Raw genomic sequence first — 26309 nt, 5'->3', positions numbered from 1 at the left:
AGCAGAAGAAAAACAAAACAGGACTTTAATGGAAGTCTCAGTCTGACATCTTGGGCAGAAGCTATTCATTATCTGAGGTCAGCTATTTCTTCCAAAGGTCTTTGGTCAGCTATATACTTCTGAACATCATCTGCTTCTAGAGTATCTTGGACAATCTTGTCTGAACTCCTTTACCAGAGTAGACTTCTAGTTGTACCACATCTACTTTTGGAAGAATTTCTTCTTTAGTTGTGAAATACGTACTGAAGAATTGACTCTGGTTTCACTGCTCTATTTTTTGTTAACAGTCCCTGATAAAGTCCCATACAATGAAGCTCAAGAGCAGTTTTCTCTGATGTCTCTTCTTATAGATAAAACCTCATGGTTGAAGAGCACAAAGAGGCTATTTAGGAAGATGCTGTGGAAAGACAGTGTTGACCTGTTGATGCTAAAACTGGGTATAGTACAAGAATCTCCTGCACTATTTTGCCATGTCTGCATGCAGCAGGGCAGAGTCTAGTATTGGCAGTAGAATCTCTAAATACATGGGCCTTCCAGTTATCAGTTTTTAGGGGGATAATATTGTATCCCCAAGGGAGTGACCCATATAGCCATCAGGGCTTCTGGCCATAAGGGCTACCTTTGGTCAGGCTGCTAAAGTGTTTCTAGAAGTTTTGCTAATTTTGTTAAAGATGCCGTTGGTTCTTACAACTTTACCAGGACACTATGTATGGTAAGGACAACACACTTTTTGAATAAGGGTTCTTATAGAGTTCTTTTATAATAGTTCCTGTAAAGTGTGTGGGTATCAAGTTGACACGGAATGGACTGTAATGGCTTTAAAATGTCAACTTGGCTAGGCTGAACTACATTTCTTTACATGGTAGCTGGATACCTAGGGGATGAACGTGGAAGCTGCCAGTCCTCTTCTGGCTTTGCTAGAAGTCCCAGAACACCAATAGCTTTCCAATGAAGTCTTCAGATATTTTTTTCTGCCTTTGGAAATTCCCATTACATATGTATTGGAATATTTATGAAGCTCCATTACTTATCCTTCATTTTCTTTCTCTCTCTCTGTTCTTTGGACTGTATAATTTTTATGGATCTAGAACACTGATGTTCTAGTTCTATGTTCTAGTTCTATGTTCTAGTTCACTGATGCTCTCTTCTGCCTTCTCAAATCTGATGAGGCCTCCACCACTTTCTATTGGTCAAAGCAAGTGATAAGTCCAGTCCAGATTCAAGGAAGGGGAAATAAACTTCACTTTTTTTTTTTTTTTAAGATTTATTTACTTATTTTTAGAGGAGGGTAAAGGCAGAGGGAGAAAGAGTCTTAAGCAGATTCCACACTGAGTGGAGACTACGACAGGGTCTTGATCTATATCTCAAGACCCTGAGATCATGACCTGAGCAGTAATCAAGAGTTGGGTGCTACACCAACTGTGCCATCCAAGCACAATCTTTTTAAAAAGATCTTATTTATTTATTTGACAAAGAAAGACACAGTGAGAGAGGGAACACAAGCGGGGGAGGGGGAGAGGGAGAAATAGGCTTCCCACCGACCAGGGAGCCTGAAGTGGGGCTCGATCTCAGGATCCTGGGATCATGACCTGAGCTGAAGGCAGACCCTTAACGACTGAGCCACTCATGTGCCCCTAAACTTCACTTCTTGATGAGATTAATAACATGTAAGTTAGAGACAGAGAAAGAATTGTTGGGACCATCTTTGCAGTAATCCTACCATTATGATTTTAACTGAGCAGTAATTTTCCTTCTTCAATCCTCTGTTTGAATGCCTCTTACCCAAATTCCTGCTAGCACTGAGTGGGATCAATCTCTTTTAATTTAGCCAACTTGATATGTTAGAAGTCTACTAAAAAAGGGATGCATCATAAAATAGGGGTGAAATAGGTTGTCTAACTCAGCAAAGAAAAAGAAATGGATGAAGCGACCAAGTCAATCTTAATTTTTGGAATCTAACTTGTCACTATTTTTGTTTTTCTGTATGTTTGAAAATTTTTGTACTAAATTTGAAAATCAGGAGGTCTGGCTGAGCAGGAGTACTGACTTCTTAAAAGAAGTCCATATCCTTATTGGGGCTTTATCAAGATCAGAGGCTTCTGCACAGCAAAGGAAACAGTCAATAAAACCAAAAGACAACGGACAGAATGGGAGAAGATATTTGCAAACGACATATCAGATAAAGGGCTAGTGTCCAAAATCTATAAAGAACTTTTTAAACTCAACACGCAAAGAACAAATAATCCAATGAAGAAAAGGGTGGAAGACAAGAACAGACATTTCTGCAAAGAAGACATCCAGATGGCCAACGGACACATCAAAAAGTGCTCCGTATCACTGGGCATCAGGGAAATACAAATCAAAACCACAATGAGATACCACCTCATGCCAGTCAGAATGGCTAAAATTAACAAGTCAGGAAACAACAGATGCTGGTGAGGATATAGAGAAAGGGGAAACCTCCTACACTGTTGGTGGGAATGCAAGCTGGTGGAGTCACTCTGGAAAACAGTATAGAAGTTCCTCAAAAAGTTGAAAATAGAGCTACCCTACCACCCAGCAATTGCACTACTGTGTATTTAACTCAAAGATACAAATGTAGTGATCCGAAGGGGTACGTGTACCCGAATGTTTATAGCAGCAATGTCCACAATAGCCAAACTATGGAAAGAACCTTGATTGTCCCTCAACAGATGAATGGATAAAGAACTAGTGGTATATATACACAATGGAATACCAGGCAGCCATCAAAAGAAACGAAATCTTGCCATTTGCCACGATGTGGATGGAACTAGAGGGTATCATGCTTAGCGAAATAAGTCCATCAGAGAAAGACAATTATCATATGATCTCGCTGATATGAGGAATTTGAGAAGCAAAGTAGGGGATTTGGCGGGTGCGGAAGGGAATAAATGAAACAAGATGGGATCGGGAGGGAGACAAACCATAAGAGACTCTTAATCTCACGAAACAAACTGAGGGTTGCTGGGAGGTTAGGGGGTCGGGAGTCGGTGGCTGGGGTTATGGACATTGGGGAGGGTGTGTGCTATGGTGAGTGCTGTGAAGTGTGTAAGCCTGACGATACACAGACCTATACCCCTGGGGCTAATAGTACATTATGTTAATAAAAGTAACTAAAAAAAATCCGTATCTTTTCTCCATCCACATATTTGGGCAATCCGGGCAGACCCAGATGCAGTGAAGCCATGAGCCGGGCTGGTGAAAACACCGCAGCCGTAGGCCTGGGATATGAGTGTGTGACCAAACGTGAGAATCGGAAGAAACCATAAATGCGTGTGAAATCCAGGGTGCGTAATAACTGTAAACACGTCAGAGCTTTACCAGAGTTGGGTATGAACTTTATACTTCTTGTCTGTCTTACCTACTCTAAACCTTCTCGAGACATCACCCCTTGCAGCGTTAGACACTTTTCGTGCTCGTCTGTACCTCGCACTTCTTGTTGCGGACGGTCCGCAGCCCCAGCTCCTGTCAGCCCTAGGAGGCCCTCACGGAACCCAAGAGTCCGCAGCCTTTTCGTCTGGTCACTCGCGTGTGCCCCCAGCAGTATTCACTGTAAGCCAGTCCCGGCTTCCCGGGACGCCAGCCCAAGCCCCGCCCCCGGGTCCTAATGCGAGGACCCCCCCCGAGGGGGCTGTCCGCGGCTGCGCCGGACTCACTCTCTCATGCTGCCGGTAGAGACAACCCCCCCTCCCCACCACCTCAGTCTGCACGGCGGCACGGCCCTCTGGCCTCGGGAATTCAGCCGCAGGTTGTGGCCAGCCTTTCGGGAGTTGCAGTCGCGACAGGCAGTGGAGAAGGCGGTCCGGACGGAGGCGCTCGCAGGGCTTCATTATGGCGGCGGCGGTGCGAGCCGCGGGCTGTCTCCCTACGTTGTGTGGCTTGCAGGCGGGTGAGAGCCGGGATGCTGGGAGAGGGGCTCTGAGCGGGGTCGGGAACCTGGGCTTTCCCGCAGACTGCAGATGCACGGGCAGAAAGGAGCGACAGAACCCGGCCCCTGGACCTGTCATGCTCGGCTCCCGTCCCTTCCAGAGCCGCTGTGTGACCTTGCGCGCTTCCGCGCCTTCTCTGGATCGCAGGGCTCTGTAAAGTGAGGGTGAGCGGGACGCCGCCCAAGTCTCCTTCCAGTTCACCAAACTGCTAGTGCGTGCTTGGCTAAGAGGCGCGGGGAACTGGGAAGCAAGCATCGCCTTCCCGGCGGGCGTGATGGTAATTCATTTGGTGATGGGTTCACTTGGAGATGTCGATGTGAGGGTTCGAGGCAGGTGGAGGCAGTCCTCCAGCTTGAGTCGGATAAGGTTAGTATCAGTCATTTTAGATTCCGGGCTGGTCGGTGTCGTTATTGAAAAGAAGGATGTTTTGAATGTCTAGGTTTTGCTGTTAAATTGTCCTCTCCCACCTTTGGTGGTTTGCAGCCTGCAGAGGGGCAGTCTGCTCTGTGTTACCCTATGTTTCATGATCGACTTGGCCTTGTTTCTTCGTTCTATTTTATTGTAAATCCACAACCCAACATTCGTAATTCCGAAAACCAAAGACCTCTAAAAACCGAAGTTTTTTTTTTGTTTTTTTTTTTTTTTTTTTTTTGTAACTCATTTGTTGGGAAATTTAACCAGAAATCATTTGGCAGAAAATCTGCCCTGAACATTCTTTACTTCTGTCCCATATTGGACCACCTCCTCCTATTTCAAGGCTCGGTTCAAATAAGATCTATGGCATTTGTAGCTTTCCTTCGTGAGCCCTTACTGTGTTCCTGGGATTATCTTAAGCTGTTTATGCTCTTCCTCACTTCCTCTTCACAGTGCCTTTGTGAGATAGATGCCTTTATTATTTCCATTATAAAGATGAGGGAATCAACACACAGAGGTTGAGAAACGTGTTTAAGGTTACACGGGGAGGGGATCAGGTTTTTGTACCCATACCACTTGGATCCAGAGTCTAGTTTGTTTTCTTGTTTTTTATTTATTTATTTTTTGCCTACCCCTTTTTCTGGTATATTATAAACTTCTCTTCATAGCAGCTTTATCGAGATGTAATTTACACACTACAATTATCCTCTTAAAGTTTACAATTCAGTGGTTTTTAGTATATTTACAAAACAACCATTTATAAATACAACCATCACTGTATAACCAAATTTTAGAACATTTTCATTAAAGTATATCCTTTGGCTCTCATCCCCCAAGTTTTTCATTGCCCCCAGCACTGGTCAACCACTTATCTTTCTCTCTTTATAGTTCGCATGTTCTGGATATTTCATGTATCCATGTATCCTTCTATGATTGGCTTCTTTTACTTAACATAGTTTGTCAAGATTCATTGATGTTGTAGGTGGTGTTTCAGGAGAGCATGTCAGAGACACAACGGGATTGAAGAGCAGAGTGTGTTCAAGAATGACTACAAGTCTGGTGTAGTGAAAGAGGGTGGAGGGGACAATGGTGACAGATGAGGCTGATGTGGAAGGTTGGGGCCACGTTGTAGTCCTGTATGCCATGTGGAGGAGTTTTGACTTTGTTCTGCAGGCAGTAGGGAGCCAAAGAATGATAAATCGGGCCTGGGAAGTGACCAAGCGTGTTATTTTAGAAAGGCCTGCCTGGTAACAGGTGGGGATTTAGAGGGGGAGCAGCAAGACCTGCTAGGAGACTGTTGTTATCTTGTGGCCATGGGATGGCGCCTGAGCAAAGAAAGGGCAGTGAGACAATGGGAGGGGGTGCAGCTGATGGATATTTGAGGACAATTTATAGGGTTTGGTAACTGGTTAGATGTCAGCATGAAGGAGAAGATACGATGTAATGTTCAAGTGGTCATGGGATCCAAAAATGATTCATTTACTTCTCTTGATTCAATTATTCTATAGATATCAATATTCTTTGGGTGTTAAAAATGTTCTCTTTAGGGGTGCCTGGGTGGCTCAGTGGGTTAAAGCCTCTGCCTTCGGCTCAGGTCATGATCCCAAGGTCCTGGGATTGAGCCCCACATGGGGCTTTTGGCTCAGCAGGGAGCCTGCATCCCCCACCCCCCATCTCTCTGCCTGCCTCTCTGTCTACTTGTGATCTCTGTCTGTAAAATAAATAAATAAAATATTTTTTAAAATGTTCTTTTTAATGTAGAAATGTATTTTAAAAGAATTTTTAAAAAATTTACAGGTCACATATGGTCCAGACAGCTTTACCGAAATACCTTTCCAGCAGCTTCCATTTTGGCAGTGAAGACTGTTCTCAGCAATGGTAAGATTGGTTTATCCAACTGCCTTTTCTTACAAGATCTAATGCTAGCGTACTTTATGTAGGAATAAATGAAAATGAACAAAGCACATTTTTTATAATGGAAGTGCATAAGGCCTGGAGTAGTTTTCAAGTTTTATATGATTATAGTTGTTATATTTCAGGGCTTTAAAAAATAAGAGCTGTGATTTTTGGAGTAATTACTGTGTGTCAGGCTTGTAACATGTTATATTGGTTAATTATCACCACTTTTTATGAGGGGGTTTCGTTTCCATTTTGCAGATGACGAGTGAGTCTCTGAGAGGCTAAGAGACTCGCTCAGATCACACAGCCAGTAAGTGGCAAGACTAGGTCTAGAGCTGTCTGGATACTGTGATGCGTCCTAGTAAAGCTGTGTCTGTACAGAGGCCTTACTGCTACACTGACATAGCGCAGGGCCCTCTCTTTAGTCACTCTCCAGAAGGGAAGGAAGCCAACCTTTGCTGAGCCCATGTTGTACTTGTGGTCAGTGAAATGCCTTTTCCTATAGTTAGGGCAGAATTGAAATCTCATTGTGTCCTAGACCTTCTGGAACTTTACTTTTAGTCTTAACTCCCTTTTATCTTGTTAACCCCACTTGTTGAGATAACTTCATGCCTTGCTTGAGGGGTCCAGAAGAGTGTGCTTACCTGAGCTCTTCCCTTTATTTGGGCGACTTACTCATTCATAAGCTACTGACTCTGTCCTCTGCTGTGAGCCAGGCAGTATCCCCAGCCTGAGCTGATAGATGGTCTGCAGAAGGCTTCTATGAGGAAGGCCACAGACTGGCCTCACTTCTCATAGACGTGAAAACAGCTGCTGTCACTCTTTGGCTTTCTGTTCAAGTCAGTGCCCCTAAATCAACTTTATTCTCTCCAGGGCTGTTTTAATTTCCCTCTCATTTTTTTCACAGTGACTTGATTATCCAGTGAAATACAAAGCTGGAGTGTGTGTACTGTTTTTGTAATCAGCATTCCCATTTCCCTGATTCCTGTCACCTGCCATCTCCCTCACAGGACACTACCACCCATGGACTTGGTCAAACGGCTGCCTCTAGGACATGGCTGTTTGAAAACGTCTTCTTGTGTGAAACATGCATGTGGTTAGAGAAATTCCAAAAAAACAAAAAAAGCAAATCTCTTCCACTAACCACGGACACATCAGTTTTCTTCCCCCGAGGCAACTGCTGTGACCGATTTCTTATATATGCTTCTGAAATTAGTCCGTAAAGTGTATTTGTGTCCCCTCCTTGTTTTTTCAGCATGAAGGGGTAGGGTGCTCTCCTGTTTGGCACTGTGCTCTTCTAACCAGGCCATTTACAGGTCTTTCCACGCAGGTGCATTGCCTGCTGAATATAGCAGAGGTCACTACTTGCCCAGAGTAGACAGTGCTGATCATGGGGTTGTCAGGGCAACATAGCGCCGTGGGTACCCAGGTAAGGACAGATCTACTTTTTTAGACAGCTGCATCCATCGTGTGGATGAACTCTCACTTCTCTAACTAGGATCGGCAGTTAGCTCAGCAGTCTAAATATGATTATTTTTTAAAGAAAGGCTGTCCTCAAAATATGACTCTTAAGGGGTGCCTGGGAGGCTCAGAGGGTTAAAGACTCTGCCTTCAGCTCAGGTCATGATCTCAGGGTCCTGGGATTGAGCCCTGCATGGGGCTCTCTGCTCAGCAGGGAGCCTGCTTCCCCCTCTCTGTCTCTGCCTGCCTCTCTGCCTACTTGTGATCTCCAACTGTCAAATAAATAAATAAACTCTTTAAAAAATAGGGCCCTTAAATGTTCAGGTATAAGTGACTTATTTGTGTCAGGAACAATTAATTATTTGGTGCTGGCAATATTTTTCCACAGGCATGGGCATCTAACTTGGAGTTTTATTCCATCTACCTATAGGCCCTCTGTCGTCTCCAGGAACCAGAGACATTCATCATTTCATCGGCTTGAGCCGTGCCCTACAGACACAGTGCTGTATTTCTTCTCCTAGTAATTTGATGGGCCAACAGTATAGAGCCTATAGTTTCTTCACTAAACGTACGTAGACTGGCCACAAACCTCTCATTTCCTGAAACAGGAAAATAAAAGGTGCTTTTTTGTATCTTAATTTTTTTCTTTTTCCTCTTCTTCCTTTAATGAATTAACACTTAAAAAATTAGTATATGATGTGCTCTTGAAATAAAAATATTCCTTAGTGTACCTCCTAGAATTATCTCACGTACTACCAACTCTATTTGTACTGTACTTGGTGAACACTAGTTTAATCCCCTCGTCTGGGGCACCTGAGACCTAAAGTATTGAATTGTGGCCCAAATCCCTGCTGATTTAGATTCACAACAAGAATGTACTTCAGGTCTGTTTTCAGTTGCACTTTGGTAGAGGAGAGAGTACAAAAGGAAAAGTTAATTTTCAGTAGACATTGTGTTACTAATACTGTTCCTGTTTGCAGTGGTATTTGAAATAGTCCAATCTGAACCGAAATTAGCTTGTAATAAATGGAGATTGATTTCAGAACTCAGCATTGGCAAATTAAAAGAACTTAGAATTGGGGGAAAATAAAAAGAATTGGGGCGCCTGGTCCACTCATTTGGTGGAGCATGCAGTTCTTGATTTTGGAGTTGTGAGTTTGAGCCTTGTATTGGGTGTAGAGATGACTTAAAAAAAAACAGTCTCTGTTTAAAAAAAAAGAAGTTAGGATTATAAAGTCAATTCATTTTAGATTATTTGGTAAATACAGAAAATCAAAAAGAAGATCACCACTTGTATCACAGTGATACAAGTGAAGGTGGCCTCTTCTGGCCTTTTTCATTCAGTAGAGGACCATTGATCATTGCTTGGTAATTAAAAAACAAAAAAACCTGTTTCATTATAGTGACAGCAGATGAGCTTTGGAAAGGCGCTTTAGCAGAGACTGGAGCAGGAGCAAGAAAAGGAAGAGGCAAAAGAACTAAGAAAAAGAGAAGAAAGGATTTGAACAGGGGTCAGGTCATTGGTGAAGGTAAGCTTATTTATAATAAACCTAATTGCTTTTTAAGGTTTCCCTCCTAGTTTTATAGAGAGTTTTTATAGTCTAGAAGCCTCGCACATTTTTCAGGAAGGGCATTAGGGTCTGTAGTTTTAGAGTTCAACCACATGGCTCACTTAATGTCCCATGATTCTGGGGGCAAGAAAATCCCGTGGAAAGGAATTCATTCAGTTTTTCATTCAACAAGCTTTAAGTGCCATTGTGTCGCATCTTCTGTGACAGTCACTGCTCTCAAGGAGCTTATGATTCATTGAGAGAGTTGGCAGACTTTCTCTGTAAAGAGCCAGTTAGTAAATCTTTTTAGCTTTAGTGAGCCACATGGACTCTGTTCCAACTATCCAGCTCTGCCATGGGAGCTCAAAGACAGTTCAGATAATACATGATCAAACCAGGATGGCTGCGTTCTAGTAAAACTTGACAAAAACAAATGGTGGCCAGGGTTTGGCCCCGGGGCCTTAATTTGCCAACCCCTGGAACACATGGTCATTTATACATGTGTTTTTTTGAAGAGTAAAAATAGTACAGTGTACATGAATCGATATTTTGTGCCGTGGGGGCTGACAAATTATCTTTAATTGTAATAGGCTTCCAGGCATAAAGAAAATAGCATTCACTGCACTTGCTTGTCTACTTGAATCTTTTTCTCTAATGACTCACCTTGTATCTTATTTTTTAGCATTTCTAAAAGTTACAACAGTCTCATTACGTATACTTTCTCAGTAAAAAATTCAAAGATTATAGAGAAATCTAAAGTCTCCTTGATGCCCTTTCTCTCTCTTCCAATCCCAGTTGCTGCCCCCAAGCAAGGCATTGATCTCATTTTGATGTGTTTCCTTCTGACTTTTTAAAATGTTTTTGTATACATAAATACTCTAAAAGAAACACACGTTTTCTTAAAAAAAAAAATTTAATTATGTCATGATATGAACTAGCTTATGGTTTACTTTTTTCACTTGGTAATAGGTCTTGGAAATTGTTCCATATCAAAACCTATATAGCTACCTTATTCTTTCAATTTAGTGCAGAATATTTCATGGGTTAAAGATGCCGTAGTTCATTTAACCAGTCCAATGTTGCTGTATAGCAATAGAATGTTTCCACTCTTTGCCTTTACAAATAACACTTCAGTGGACCTCCTTGTCCAAGCACACTTATGCTTCGTACTTGCACAGGAGTGTTTCTCTAGGTAACATCATGAAGTAGAATTACTAGTTACGGGGTAGGTACACTTAAATATTTAATAGACCGTGCTGAGTGGCCTACCAGGTGATCGTTAGTTTAAGCTCCATCCAGCAGTGTCATCATCTGTACACACGTTGCCTGCCAGCTTAACATTTAAGAAATGGATGATTTTTAAAAATTCTTATTAATGTATTTTTTTTAAACCTTCAGGGCGTCGTGGCTTCTTATGGCCTGGTCTGAATGCCCCTCTTATGAGAGAGGGAGCTGTGCAGACCATTGCCCAAAGAAGCAAGGAAGAGCAGGAGAAGGTAGAGGCTGATCTGGTCCAGCAGAGGGAGGAATGGGACCGGAAGAGGAAGATGAAGGTTAAACGCGAGCGAGGATGGAGCGGAAACACCTGGGGAGGCGTCAGCCTTGGCCCTCCTGACCCTGGTCCCAATGGAGGTAGCAGAGTCCTGGTGTTGCTTTCCTTTGTGACAGAGAGAGTACTTACAGTTCTAGAATTCCTTAATAAGATTTTATTTACTTGTCTGTTAAATTGCCTTTTCCCAAGAAAGGATTTGAACATTACCGAAATAACTTCACATTATTATTTAGTTGTATTTTATGGAACATTAGAGGCCCACAACCAAGAGGTATTCGACACATGAGAAGCAAAGTACTTGTGTGGCATCCTTACTGTGTGACTTCTCAGAGCCTTGAATGTGGTACCATGCCTTTTGGGTCTATACGAGCCACGTGTAGGGTGCAGTTCCCCAAACACAGGTTTGCTCATGGGGTACCTATGGAGCAACATAGCTTGGGAGTGCTATTTTGTTAACAGGAGATAGACTAGATAGTTGTCTTTCAGCTTCATAAAAGTATACAGGAAATAAAAATTGATAATACTTAGCAGGCCGAATTAGAAAAGAGAGTCCTCCCCACCCCTCGCCCCATCCCAAATATATAAAGAAGTAAAAATCATCTAAAAAACTCTTGTCAACGAGTTTGGCTTAGAGGGGAGAAGAGAAGTTGAGGTGGAGAGATTCAGGTGAATGTGTTTAGAATGGAACAAAATGCTTCAGTTGAGAGGACGAAGGTGTGGGTTGGAGAGAAAAAAAAACTCATAACTAAATCCCTACTGAGGGTCCAGATCCAGAATGGATAAATGGATTCACTTGTGACTACGGATTCAGGGGAGCCTGTGCTGTTGGTAGTGGAAACGTGTGCATGCTGGGGGCGTGGTGTCTGAGTGCTGTCTGTCTGGTGGCTTCATTTAGTCTGTGAGGAGGTGGTGGGGTCGTCTGCTGAAAGTAGGGTGGGCGCGTGGATGAGCGTGGCCACCAGAGTCTTGATGAAGAGGCAGGGTCTCTAGAACTGGCTTCAGAGATCTGAGGTTCTTTCTCACTTAAAAATTGTTGGTGTGCCTGGGTGGAAAATACTTTTATGTACTAACCATATAGACACGTTTATCTCTGTGTCTGCTTCTTCTCTCTCTACAGAAACATACGATGATTTTGATACCAGGATTCTTGAGGTAGGCATGCTGAATTAAATACCCAGTGGAGCTTTTGGAAGTTGGGGTGGATGGAGTGGAACTAGCACGAGAGGAACCATCAGGAAAGGTCTTTTCTTTTTGAGAGGTGGGAAAAGAGAGTCAGGGATAGGGGTGGCCAGAGGGAGAGGTAGAGAGAGAATCTCAAGTAGGCTCCACGCCCAGCCTAGAGCCCAATGCAGGGCTTGATCTCAGGCCCCTGAGATCATGACCTCAGCTGAAATCAGGAGCTGGACATTTAACGGACTGCACCATCTGGGTCCTGCATGAGAGGACCATTCAGTCCTCTGAGGAAAAGCCTTTGATGCATGACTTTCCTGAGACACAGGGTTGATCTGGATAAGGAAATGATGACATTTTAATTGCAGTTACTTGATACTGGCTCTCCTGATTGCTGCCCTTTTTGGGGGCTACCAGTTGTGGACCCATGACCAGGCAACCTCAGTGGTATTGTGGAGAACAGAATTTGGAGATTACTGTTAAAGCCCTCCTTCAAAGCTAAAGTAGGATTAGCAATCTCTCCTTGAATTCTTAACCAAGCTGTATTGGGTACTTGGTTTTGGGGGCAGAGAGGAGGAACCATGGGGCAGGGGAAGAAAGCTTGGAGTTGCTGTGAGGACCCAGCTCTTGATGAGGACACAATCTGCTTGGCTGTTTGTGGGTCCTTGAAACTGAAACCTGTATCAGGTAAATTTCAGTCACTTTTTCCAGGGCACTTCCTCACAGTGAGCTTCGCTTTGAGCTAGAACAATTAAATACCATATGGAAAAACCACTTACTGATTTTGTGATCAAATATGTATATTGTATCATTGTTATCAGTAATTTAAAATAACATTTACAAGCGTTTTATGTCTTTCGGTACCAGTTTATACCTTTGGAAGTTAATCCCTTGGAAAATTCTTCTATATGTGGATAATTTCCTGTAGGATTATCCATGGACGTGAACAGGAGCTCCCTTTTCCTTTAAGCTATGTTTATGGGAAAGGGCTTGCCATGTAAGTAAGCAGTTAGAAGTAACAGTTTCATAATTCCTGGCCTTTTAAATACACCAAAAAAACAAAATAACCAAGCTAAATAAAACACAGATTTTCGTGTAGTTCATAATAAGCAGGTATTTCCAAATTCTGCATTATCAGGTGAGCCTAATCCTTCATACAGAGATCCAGTCCTACCCTAATTCTATGTACTGCATTTTCATTCATTTCTAAGAAGAGCATATTCTCATATTCTAACATCTCTGATAATTGGGATATGTTATTATCAGTTATAAATTCTTTCAAAGTTTAATCAGCAACTCTTTTCCTTTGTGAAATTCATTAAAATAGTGTACAATTTTGTTGTACAGAGTTATAGTTTTGAATCCCTTCAAAAGCTCTCAGTCCAGCATTCTAACTGCCTTATGAAATAGGAAGGGAGAGCCTTATTCCCACTTTACCACTGAAGAAATGGCGCAGAGAGAGCTTTCCTTTTGAGAAAGTTTGCTGTTGGTGCTCAGGGCTTGGGAGGATGGTGTAGCTACTCACTATGGGGGTGTGTGTGGAAGGAGGTCACTCTAGTTCCTTAATTCCGAATTTTCTTTTCCTTTTTATTTTATTTTTAAATTGATGGGGCTTGAACTCAACAACCCTGAGATCAAGAGTTGCATGCTCTACTGACTGAGCCAGCTAGGCTCCCCCAGATTTTTCTTAAGGTGCTATACATATGAAACATTTTGTCTTTTAGGTAAGAAATGTTTTCAATATGACAGCAAAAGAGGGAAGAAAAAAATCAGTCCGTGTCCTGGTCGCGGTGGGGAACGGCCGAGGAGCTGCAGGTGAATGGGGTGTGATAGGCACGGTGCTGGTGGTGGAGGTAGGGACAGGTGTGGCCTGAGCTCCGCTCTGGGGTCCATGGGTTCTTGCTGCTGCCCAGACTCTCTGTACAGATGAAACCTTTTAAGTGGCTTGGGTCCACAAAAAACCCATAAAACCCCTTAGAGGAAAAAGAAGGAACAGATCTTTCTCTACCTGCATTTTCCATGAAGAGCAATGGATATTTGAAAAGGCTTAAGAAACTGTTATGTTGGGGCACCTGGGTAGCTCAGTGGGTTAAAGCCTCTGCCTTCGGATCAGGTCATGATCTCAGGGTCCTGGGATTGAGCCCCACATCAGGCTCTGCTTAGTGGCAAGCCTGCTTCCTCCTCTCTTTCTGCCTGCCTCTTGGCCCACTTGTGATTTCTGTCCGTCAAATAAATAAATAAAAAATCTTAAAAAAAAAAAAAAGAAACTGTTGTGTTATGTATAATAGTGAAACTTTAGCAGGGAAAAGCCACTAAATGTTCAATAAAAGGGCATAGTTACAAAAAGCATAGCCACACATTGTAATCTTCTGTAGCCATTAAAGAGTAATGGAGAATTACTTATAAAATTATGCTAAGTAAAAATAAGCAACTGAAAAAACTTCACAGAAGATTATATAATATAATCCCCAAAAAGTTAATAATGTTTAGTCCATAGGTTTGTGCATCATTTAAATTTTCTTCTTTATACTTTTTGGTAAAATTTCCCCAGTGAATATCTGGTTTTAAAGTACGTACATGGGTGTGTTAGGAAAGAGAACTGTTTATTTAAACCCTTACTGACAGTGTCATAACAAGTCATCTATACGATACTATGTTGCCAAAAGAAACCACTCTTAATAGTTACTTTTATTTCTTCCAGAACTTCTGTATTGATGTATCACCATTTACCTTTTTTCCCCCCAAAGATTTTATTTATTTATTTATTTATTTGACAGATCACAAGTAGGCAGAGGCAGGCAGAGAGAGGGAGAGAAGAGGAAGCAGGCTCCCTGCTGAGCAGAGAGCCTGATGCGGGGCTCCATCCCAGGACCCTGGGATCATGACCTGAGACGAAGGCAGAGGCTTTAACCCACTGAGCCACTCAGGTGCCCCTACCTTTTTTTTTTAAAAGATTTTATTTATTTATTTGACACAGAGAGACACAGTGAGAGAGGGAACACAAGCAGGGGGAGTGGGAGAGGGAGAAGCAGGCTTTCCGCTGGGCAGGTTGCCCAATGAGGGGCTCGGTCTCAGGACCCTGGGATCATAACCTGCGCTGAAGGCAGACACTTAAAGACTGAGCCACCCAGGGGCCCCACCATTTACCTTTTAAAACATTTTTTAAAAATTACCTTTAAAAAACATTTACAGAGTATATCCATAATTTTGTACCTTGCTTTCCTTGCTTAGTATTATACCCAGAGGTCTTGCTGTAGGAGCATAAACAGATTCCCTCTCATTCTTTGTACTGACTGCATAGTGTTCCATTGGGTGAAGAAACATAATTATTGTAACCTTTTCCCTTTTGGTGAATGTCCATATTATTTCCATTTTTCACCGCTTAGAAAAACCAGTGAGCTTCTTGTATATGTAATTTGTTGTACTTTCCCCAGTATATCAATAAGGGAAGCTTCTTGCAGTGAAATTGCTGCCTCAAAGTTAGATGTGTTCTAAATGTTGATAAGTATTGCCGGATTGCCCCCCAAAAAGGTTGCATCAGTTTAGGTCCCTCCATACCAACACACCCTGGCCAGCCCTGGGTATTATCAAACATCACTGATTGTCAAGCAGATCTCTTAGTTTTGATTTGCATTTCTTTAATTATGAGAGTTTGGGCACCATTTTACATGTTTCATTTGCCATTATTTCCTTTTTGAGGTCTGTTTACCTGTTTTACCCATTCTCCTATTGGGTTATGGGGGTCTTTTTGTTTGTTTGTTTGTTTTTTTACTGATTGGTAAAAGCTCTTTGTAAGTTAAGGGCATTAGCCCTTTGTCTATTATACTTTGATTTCACTTTAAATTTTTTTCTACACAAAAGTTTTAAATCCACAGAAGTTTTAAACCTTTCTATAGCAGCTTTTTTTTTTTTTTTTTTTTTTTTTTTTTTTTTGAGAGAGAGAGAATGAACAGGGGAGAGACAAAGGGAGAGGGAAAGAGACAATCCAAGGCATGCTTTATGCCCAGTGTGGAGGCTGACATGGGGAGACCTTGAGATCATTACCTTAGTTAAAATCAAGAGTTGGACACTTAACCAACGAAGCCACTCAGGTGTCCCTATATTGCAACTTTATTAGTTTTTTTTTTATCACTTCTAATTTTGTATCTTGTTTAGAAAGCCTTCAATACAAGTTCATTGGTATTTTCCTCTAAGACTTATATGGCTTAATTTGTTTTGTTAAAACTAGGAATTAAAATCTATAGCCCCGGGGCACCTGGGTGGCTCAGTGGGTTAAAGCCTCTGCCTTCAGCTCGGGTCATGATCCCAGGGTCCTGGGATCGAGCCCCGCATCAGGCTCTCTGCTCAGCGGGAGGCCTACTTCCTCCTCTCTCTGCCTGCCTCTCTGCCTACTTGTGATTTCTGTCTGTCAAATAAAAAAAAAAATAAAATCTTTAAAAAAAATAAAAAAATAAAAATAAATAAAATCTATAGCCCCTTTTGTCCCAGATTATCATAGGTCTTGCATTTCATTTCATGGAGCAGTATTGCTTTATGTTACTTTTGTATATATAATTTAAAAATAAAATACATTCTTCAAAGTAAATAATTAATGTAATAGCAAATAATAGCAGCATTTCTGTTAAATTGTGATAAATCTAATTTTATTTATTTATTTATTTGACAGATTACAAGCAAGTAGAGAAACAGATTGTGGGGGCGGAGGGAAGCAGGCTTCCTGCTGAGCAGAGCGCCCAATGGGGGGCTTGATCCCAGGACCCTGAGATGACCTGAGCCGAAGGCAGAGGCTTTAACCCACTGAGCCACCCAGGCAACCCTAAATCTCATTTTATAGAGTTAAGCATTCACAAACTTAGAACTGTTGATTTTATTTCCTGGTTAATTGAAAATCTGAATTGCATATGAAAGTTCTAGTGGGGCACCTGGGTGACTCAGTCGTTAAGCACCTGTCTTCGGCTCAGGTCACGATCCCAGGATCCTGGGATCGAGTCCTGGATTGGGCTTCTTGCTCAGCGGGGAGTCTGTTTCTCCCTCTCCCTCTGCCTGCCCCTCTGCCTACTTGTGCTGTCTCTCCGACAAATAAACAAAACAACTTCTTAAAAATACACAGCTTAGTTAAAAAAAAAAAAAAGTTCCAGTGAAGTTGTGCTTTTACTCTATAGCCAACATATGTTTTTCCACAACTGTTTTGGTTATTTTAATCTATTTTTAAAAATCTTCAAAACTATCTTATTAGTGTAGAGCATGGTTAGTTTTTTTTTTTTTTTTTTTTTAGATTATTTATTTATTTATTTGACAGAGAGATCACAAGTAGGCAGAGAGGCAGGCAGAGAGAGGAAGGGAAGCAGGCTCCCTGCTGAGCAGAGAGCCCGATGCGGGACTCGATCCCAGGACCCTGAGATCATGACCTGAGCCGAAGGCAGCGGCTTAACCCACTGAGCCACCCAGGTGCCCGAGCATGGTTAGTTTTTTAAAGTGTATTTAGTTTTATCTAGAGATTTATAAAAGGTAGTTTTATATACCTAACCTTGGATTTTAGAGATAATTTCAAATGTGATCTTTCCAGATTGCCCCAAAACAGAAAAGCGAGTCTCTGTAGCTTCATGTTTTTGCTTTAAGTTTCATTTATTTAAGTAATCTCTACAACCCAGTGTGGCGCTTGAACTCATAACCCCGAGATGGAAGAGTCGCATGCTGTACTGACTGAGCCTGCCAGGCGCCCATCTGTAGCTTCATGTTTTTTTGTTTTTTTTTTTCATTTTTTAAAAAATTTTTCATTTTTTTTCCTTTTTTATTTTATATTTTTATCCCCAGGGGTACAGGTCTGTGAATCGCCAGGTTTACACACTTCACAGCACTCACCATAGCACATACCCTCCCCAATGTCCATAACCCCACCCCCCTTCTCCCAACCCCCCTCCCCCCTGTAGCTTCATGTTTTATCATTTGTTTTGGGTAACGGGTTTTCTGTGGACAGAAGACAAATGTAGTGCTGTGCAATATTTTAGGAATTGACACTTGAAATGTGGTGAAAGACATTGTGTGCCAAATTTATGCCCCTTTTTATATTTTTCCTTTTTTTTTTTTTTAAAGGTTTTGCTGTTGGGAAGGCCACTGAGCGGGTGGATGCTTTCAGAAAAGTATGTACATTTTTCTTTTGTTGATAGTAAAAGATCAGTGTGCTAGGCACCATTAGAACTACAAAAAAAAAAAAAAAGAAAAAAATAATGAAATTAAGAACCCTCTCCCGAGGCTTCCTGGCATCAGTTACTGGTCTCCTCAAAGGCAGCCGTGACAGCATCTGTTTTCTTTTGCACTGGTTTTGGCAGACTTGTGGCTGCTTACCAAAAGTGCGAGACAGCTGAAGGTTGCAACTCCGACAGGATGTTCAAAAATACTAAGGAATTACTGTTAATGTTTTTTTTACATGTGATAGGGTTACTGTCACAAATTCTTAAAATTAAATCCTCAGCTTTTCGAAGTATATAATGAAATTTTTGTGTGAGTGTGAAATTTTCTGTAATAAAACATTTTCTGGAAGATATTATTATTTTTTTTTAATCTCTAAGGAAATGTAAATTCTATCAATAGATTTAAGAAAATGATTTTCCTTTTTCCTTTCAGGCGAAGAACAGGGCAGTTCACTATCTGCATTATATAGAGCGATACGAAGACCACACAAGTGAGTGCTAATCTTCTCTCATAAAATTTACAGGGTTATACTTGTTTCCTTAAGTGTGGCAGTTTAGCTCTATGGCTGTCTTTGTGTTTCTCTGCTGGTTATTGTGTCCTGGAACAAATAATTATGTAAAATACAGAAACAAGTTTTCTCCCCTGAGAAGGTTAGTAATGAGTGAAATCAGAGTTTTGTCACTCATCCTTGGCCAGTGTGTACCAGCCGCTTAGGGTAGTAGCAGTTGCCCTGTGTATTTGTAAGGGCATTAAAGCTGTATGCCTAATCCTTTTATGTTTATGTTTTTATCCTCCAGTATTCCATGATATTTCTTTAAGATTTAAGAGGACGCATATCAAGATGAAGAAACAACCTAGAGGTAACCAAACACACTCTTACAGTTTGTTAGAGATAAAGCAGAGAAATGTTCCCAGATCGTCCTGTCCTCTGTTTTTGATCCCCTTTTGAAACTCCCTTATTTATTTATTTATTTATTTATTTGACAGAGAGAAATCACAAGCAGATGGAGAGGCAGGCAGAGAGAGAGAGAGGGAAGCAGGCTCTATGCTGAGCAGAGAGCCCGATGCGGGACTCGATCCCAGGACTCTGAGATCATGACCTGAGACGAAGGCAGCGGCTTAACCCACTGAGCCACCCAGGTGCCCCTTGAAACTCCCTTTTGAACTCCCTTTTGAAGACACCAAAAGGAAAGGCCTACGTTAGATCTAAGCAGGCTGAGGTTCTCAGGGACATAAAAGTAGTCAACCTACTCAGGCTCGAATGAACACAGGCATATTCCAGGGGAGTTCTAGGTGGGAAGAGCATGTTCTGAATGGGAAAGAGCAACCGAGTGAGTCATTGGGTTTGGATGAGTTGGAACATGAGTTCCTCCTCGAGAATAATTGATGGTATTAGTTGGAGGACTCTTACAGTTTCTTTGGTTCTGGTCATTTGCTCGCATCATCAAGTATCGGTTGAACTGGGTGCTGTGCTAAGCTCTGGGGATGCCAAAGTGGACCTTCCTGTCCTTTGGAAGGGCAGGCAGGCAGAATTCAGGGTCATGGAGCTGGGGCAGTCATGCCCGGTGGACTCTGGGTGTAGAATTCTTGAGCACTTGGATTTGTATTTAGCCTGTGGTTCTACAGTTAAAATGATACTCTAGATATATCTTAAAAAGTTTGGGTCAGAAAAAGATAAAACATCTAAACTTTTCATGTCAAAGCTTCTAGTATGTAGAAATAAATCAGGAAGAAAAAACATCACAGTACTAATTGTGCACAAGAGAACTTGCCTTCTGCTTTAAAATCACAATCATTTGTATGCCTAGTAAAAACCTTTATTTTATTATTAGAAAAAGTACTGAGTCAAACACTTTGACATCAACGTTTCGACTTGCACTATTCCTGTGGTAGCTGGGACCCCAAGTGGCTGTCGAGCCATTGAAATGTGGCTGCTGGGATCTGCTGCCAAGTGTACATCAGATTTTCAAGTATACACCAGATTTTAAAGGCTCATTATGAAAAAAAAGAATGTAAAATAGCTGAAAGTTATTATTGATTACATGTTGAAATGATAGTGTTTGGGGATATAGGTTAATTGAAGATTTAAAAAATATATATTTTTAAAATTTATTTGACAGAGATCACAAGTAGGCAGAGAGGCAGGTGGGCAGAGAGAGGGTGGGGGAGGGAAGCAGGCTCCCTGCTGAGCAGAGCGCCCTATGCGGGGCTCAATCCCAGGACCCTGAGATCATGACCTGAGCCATTGGCAGAGGCTTAACCCACTGAGTCACCCAGGTGCCCCTAGGTTAATCAAAGATTTAACTAAAATTAATTTTACCTCTTTTTTTCAAATACATTGATGAGAAAATTTTAAAATTCCATAGATGGCTTGCATTTATGGCTTATGTCCTATTTCTGTTGAACAGTGTTAGTATAGATAAATTTATATCTGAAAGATTTTTGAAGGATGGCTGAATTAATGGCTAAAGTTGTTTTTTTTAATCTTCCCTGTCTCTTGAAGCTGTATTTTTCAGGTTTCTATATAGTTGAACCTGTTCCCTGTGCATTGGGGTTAATTTTTTTTTTTAAAGATTTTATCTATTTATTTGACAGAGTCAGCAAGAGAGGGAACATGGGGGGTAGGGGGGGAGAGGGAGAGGGAGAAGCAGGCTTTCCAATGAGCAGGGAGCCCTATGCAGGTTTCAATCCCAGGACCCTGGGATCATGACCTGAGCTGAAGGCAGATGCTTAACTGACTGAGCCACTGAAGCGTCCCGGGTTTAAATTTCCTGATCTTGAAGCTAAAACAGTAGGATACATTATAGATAGCAGTTTCTAATTTTTTTTTTTTGAGATTTTATTTATTTGTCAGGGATAGAGGGAGAGAGAGCGAGCGAGCATAGGCAGACAGAGTGGAAGGCAGAGGCAGAGGGAGAAGCAGCCTCCCTGCCGAGCGAGGAGCCTGATGTGGGACTCGATCCCAGGACACTGGGATCATGACCTGAGCCGAAGGCAGCGCTTAACCAACTGAGCCACCCAGGCGTCCCAAGATAGCAGTTTCTAAACTATGTTCCCATGTATTGCTATTTCTGTGAGGAGATATTAATAGGTGTGAACTCCAGAAAGAGTGCATGTGGGAAAACGATTACGGAAAGTAGGAAAAGATGCTTGGGCATCTTTGGGGTTGTCGAAGTCTTTAATGCACTGCTGTGCGGTGTGAATTTCCCAGAGTGGGCTAGAGAAGGCAGCATTCACAAACTTATTTGACCTTGGGATGCTTCTTCCTTGGCTGCAGTGTGGTGGTTAATGCCTCATGCAGCACTGCCAAGCATGCCCCATATCACATCATACACACACATGCACACATACATTTAACTTGCATTCAACCAGGGTTTTGAGGGGTGCCTGGGTGGCTTAGTGGGTTAAGCTTCTGACTTTGGCTCAGGTCATGATCTCAGGGTCCTGGGATCGAGCCCCACATCAGGCTTTCTGCTCATTGGGGAGCCTGCTTCCCCTCTCTCTTTGCTGCCTGCTTGTGATCTCACTCTCTGTCAAATAAATAAATAAATAAAATCTTTAAAAAAAACCCAGAAAACCGAAAAAAAAAAAAAGGGTTTTGACAAAGTTCTTGCCTGGAATTGTTTACAATCCAAGTATATCCAAATAATTACCATAGGGCTGTGACCACTATTGCATGGATGTTTGTATATATACAAAACTGGCCCCCATTTGGGGAGCGTTGTGTATGGCCCAGTGCCTGTGCGGTAGACACGCCTTCCCTCGGGAGCCCAGCATCAGCTCTGCTAAGTGGGTGTGGAGAAGGGAGGCTCTTGCCCTGTGAGTGGTAGCAGGTTAGAATCTGCCTTCCAGGCCCTTCCACAACCTGCCTTGCACCGTCTTGCATGGGCACCAGTCTCCAGAGGTGTGTGCATTTATACATACCTGTGCACGTGTGCATTTGTTCTCACGTGAACACTTGTCCTGTGTATGTAACTCCACAAAGAAGGGCAAACCACCTGTTGTTGCCTGTCTTAGCTATCCTCTGAGGTCCCTAGTTTTCACGTGATCTGGCATAGCTCTGGGATCCACATTTAACTGACTGTTGCAAGTAGAAAGCACGGTTCTGTGTTAGGTCCTTATATCCATATAGTTTTTACATACATATATTGAATTACCATTACAAGTTGGAAATTAGAAAGCCAGGAACACAGAGTAGATCCTCTGTCTTAAAGCAGGGAGGTATGTGCTGGGTTCCATGTCTTGGCTTATCAAAATGTTAGAGTCTAAACTTGGGGTGTCTTTCCCTCCCTGCTACCTGCATTTGCTGGGTACTGATCTAGATTCTGGGGATACAGTAGAAATAAACACTATTTTAGTCCTCACAGAGCCCGCATTCTACTGAGGGGAAACATCAGATAAGCAAGTTCCACGAAGTGCCTGAAAACAGCAATTAAGATGCTGCGTTTTGGGGGGAGAGGGAGAGGGTGTGTTACCAAAGCCAAGAGAGGCGTTTTTCCAGGAAGAGGAAGTAGATCTCAGTGCAACTGAGCAATTGAGGAGGGTGAAAACAGATGTGTTCCTCTGTTCTTAGCCAACTCAGGCATGGGGGGGCCAAGAACTTAATGTTTATATTCTTAATCTTTATAACATCCCTGGTATTTTTGCCCACTTGCTTAAGAGATTTATATATATTATTTCTTTAGTCTTTATAACATCTGTTTTAAATCAGTGCCATTATGGAAGTAAGTTTTCTAGAGAAGTGATGAAGCCAGAATGTGAAGCAGGGCCTCCCAAACTCAGAGCCAAAGCTGTGTGAAAGGCAGCAAGGTGACTAATGGTGTTTTTCCTTTTCTAGGCTATGGGCTCCGCTGCCATCGGGCCATCATCACCATCTGCCGGCTCATTGGCATCAAAGACATGTATGCCAAGGTCTCTGGGTCCGTCAACATGCTCAACCTCACACGGGGCCTCTTCCATGGGCTCTCCCGCCAGGTAACCCTTCCCTGGGCTCTGAAACAGAATTTCTTCTTCATGTTTCAGTTGTGGGCATTTGGACCGTGATGTCCTGGGAGCCTCTTGGAGTTGCTGTCCCGTTACTGCCTGAGGGCTTGGGCATTCTTTGCTCCCTGTGGCTGCATCTGTTTAATTAATCGAACTGGAGAGTTAGTTCATGAAAATTACCCTTTTAAAAAATACCTCGTGGCTATCGTAAAGTTTTGAAATGAAATATTTATAGAAGCCAGTAATTATAATCTGTGTTTTATTGTGAACAGAATTTATGCTTGTTCTACAGTTCTAACAGTATAGAAATGTAACGAAGAGAGAGAAAGTCTGTTTCCTGATTTAGTCCTTTCAGTTGGGACTAGAGTGAAGCCGGTCCACTCAAGAGTGCTGTCTTCAGGAGAAGCACAAGCGGTTTTCATGTTACCCGCATAGGTCATTCAGACGGACACCTGAGTCAGAAGGAGCCATGAACTTAACATGCCAAGTTATTTCTCTGCAGAGATGAGAGCCCTGTGCTACCACCCAGCCTGCCCCCCTCAGCCTGGGCGAGGAGCACAATTGCTCTACTCCCCTGGGCTGCCCTTTTACCTGCTCCAAGGGATGGCCTGTCCTTTGAAGGGATGGATAGACCTTAGCAGCTGGGTGAGCAGAAAAGACAACCAGGTTCAAGAGATTCAACTGTGATAGTCTTCCTGATACTTAGGAAGTGTGATACCTCGTTTTGAATAATGTGGTCTTTGGAATAATTATACATATCCCTGTGTAAAATAGGAAAAATTAATTGGAAGAAAAGTTTTGGTTAAAAGATCCTTTTTGAACAGTGGTATGTGTTGGTACTATAAAAAATAGGCTTCAAAAGGACTTCTAAATTCAGACTTCACATTAGAGGTTTGTTTGATATAACTAAGGTATTGGTTTTAGATAGTTTATATTTATGATCAGGGAAACTTGCTCTTTTATGTAATTTTTTTGTTTCTTTTTAAAGACTTTACTTATTTGAGAGAGTGTGTGCACGAGTTGGAGTGGCAGAGACAGAGGGAGAGAAAGGCTCCCTGCTGAGCAGAGAGCCCGATGTGGGGGCTTGATCCCAGAACCCGGGATCACGACTTGAGCTGAAGGCAGATGCTTAACAGACTGAGCCACCTAGGCGCCCCTGTAATATTTTTGTTTTATGTTAGTACTTTGAATTTTCTGATATGATCACCATGTATCATCTCTTCTAAAATGCCATCAACTATAAAATGTTGCATTATTTAGGGTGCCTTCGTTGCTTAGTCAGTTAAGTGACTGACTCTTGATTTTGGCTTAGGTCAAGATCTCAGGGTCATGAGATCGAGCCCCACATTGCTCTGTGCTGAGCGTGGAGGCTGCTTGGGAATCTCTTCAATCTCCCCACACGCACATGCACTCTCTCAAAAATAATAAAAATAATACATAAATAAAATGTTGCATTATTTTATGTGCCACTCAAAAAGAGAAAGAATGTCACCAGTTTAAGCAATATGCCATTGATTGTAAGACCCACTAATTTAAATTATTTTCTTTCTATGAAATAGCTCATGTTTCTAATATCAAACTTACATAGAATTAGAACAGTATAAGATGGCCATAGAGTCTGGAAAATGAGGTTGGACATATCAGGTATTTTAATGTGCTATCAATAAGCCATCTGCTAAATTTATTTGCCTTTTTCCGGTCTTCTGTGGCTGCTGTCTGTAATGAATCCACATGGCCTTCTCACCCAGTGTTGGCAGTTAGTAGCTGTGGCCACCTTTGCTCTCAGTACCTCCCCCATTTGAACCAGGTCTCAGACATCACCTTGTAGCATTTGTAAATATTTCAGTATGTATTTCTAAAAGATAAAGATTGAAAAATACCCTGCACTGCTGTTATACCTGAAATCTTCAGTTACCTGGGTGGTGTTCATAGTAATGTACCCATTTGTTTAATTTTGTTAAAAAGTTTTTTGCATAATTTGTTAGTTTACAGAAAAGGTCTATACATTATGAGTTCTTGCCATGTCTTTTAGGTCACTTCTAGTCTGTAGGTTTCCCTCTTTTTCTTTCCTTGCCTTTTTTTTTTTTGGTCCTGTAGCTTCCCAATCTACTGCTAAATACTTGTGGGTTCTTAATGTCTTCTCTCCCTATGTGTCCTATAAAACAGTGGCTAGAACTGGGGTCTTGATGAGATTCAAGTTCAGTTTTGGGCATGGCATGACACATCATTGGGGGGTTTAGAAGCCAAGAGACCAGAGGCCAAGGTCTCTTCCTCCATTCCAGTGGGGAGTGGGGAGATGATGCCATCCACTCCCGATCCCATCGTTTAGCTGCAAGGTACATTGCCCAGAATCCTCTGAAATGTTAAGTCCCCAAGTGGTCTGTGGACATTCCTGTTCTTTCAGTTATAGATACATCTCATAGACCTAACCTGGCGTTCTCCATTTGGTCTTGCCCAGGAAACCCATCAACAGCTGGCCGATAAGAAGAGTCTCCACGTTGTAGAATTCCGGGAGGAGTGTGGCCCTCTGCCCATCGTGGTGGCCTCCCCACAGGGAGCCCTGAGAAAGGATCCTGAGCCGGAAGATGAGGTTCCAGACATCAAACTGGACTGGCAAGAAGTACGGGCCACACAGGGAATGAAGCGCTCAGTGTGGTCGAATTTAAAGAGAGCCGCTACCTGAGCTTCCTTCCCTCTGGCCTCGCACAGCTGCAGCAGCTGGTACTGTCCAGCATCTAGAGGAGGCTCAGCCACTCACATTTTGGAATGTCACTTTCCTTTTAAAGGACAGGCCCACCTTCTTTATTGACAAATAATAAATAACTATAGCTTTAACTTATCGAGCATGTGATATCTACCGAGAACTGCGAAAGAACAGTACATACACAGTATCAAGGCTACTTTATTTATTTATTTTTTAAGATTGTATTTATTTGATAGAGCACAAGCAGGCAGAGCGGCAGGCAGAAGGAGAGGGAGAAGCCGACTTCCTACTGAGCGAGGAGCCCAATCTGGGGCTCAATCTCAGGACCCTGGGATCATGATTTGAGCTAAAGGCAGACACTGAATTCAGTGAGTCAACCCAATGACTTGATTACAGTCACTCAGCTTGAAACTAGAGGAAAATGGGCAAACCAT

The 26309-nt window shown here is 42.2% G+C and overlaps 1 protein-coding gene across 1 annotated transcript; it reads left to right on the top strand.

Moving 5' to 3' along the window:
- Positions 1–3804: 3804 nt before the first annotated feature.
- On the top strand, positions 3805–26010 carry MRPS5 (mitochondrial ribosomal protein S5). The gene is made up of 12 exons (XM_032352801.1): positions 3805–3910; positions 6162–6242; positions 8155–8292; positions 9128–9253; positions 10673–10906; positions 11944–11978; positions 13721–13811; positions 18090–18136; positions 18621–18678; positions 18986–19048; positions 23026–23162; positions 25630–26010. The coding sequence occupies exons 1-12, from the start codon at positions 3853–3855 to the stop codon at positions 25852–25854; spliced, it is 1293 nt and encodes a 430-aa protein (XP_032208692.1). The 5' UTR covers positions 3805–3852; the 3' UTR covers positions 25855–26010.
- Positions 26011–26309: the final 299 nt, after the last annotated feature.

The sequence above is a fragment of the Mustela erminea genome, chromosome 7, assembly GCF_009829155.1.
Source record: "Mustela erminea isolate mMusErm1 chromosome 7, mMusErm1.Pri, whole genome shotgun sequence".
Taxonomy (NCBI): domain Eukaryota; kingdom Metazoa; phylum Chordata; class Mammalia; order Carnivora; family Mustelidae; genus Mustela; species Mustela erminea.
Note: the sequence above shows the minus strand (reverse complement) of the source record. Positions and strands in the feature narration are given on the sequence as shown.

Excerpts from the sequence above, each read along its gene's own strand:
- MRPS5 (XM_032352801.1), top strand. The coding sequence starts at position 3,853 with ATGGCGGCGGCGGTGCGAGCCGCGGGCTGTCTCCCTACGTTGTGTGGC. Across the intron at positions 13,812-18,089 it reads GAACGGCCGAGGAGCTGCAG|GTTTTGCTGTTGGGAAGGCC; the intron begins GTGAATGGGGTG and ends TTTTTTTTAAAG. Across the intron at positions 18,137-18,620 it reads GGGTGGATGCTTTCAGAAAA|GCGAAGAACAGGGCAGTTCA; the intron begins GTATGTACATTT and ends TTTTCCTTTCAG.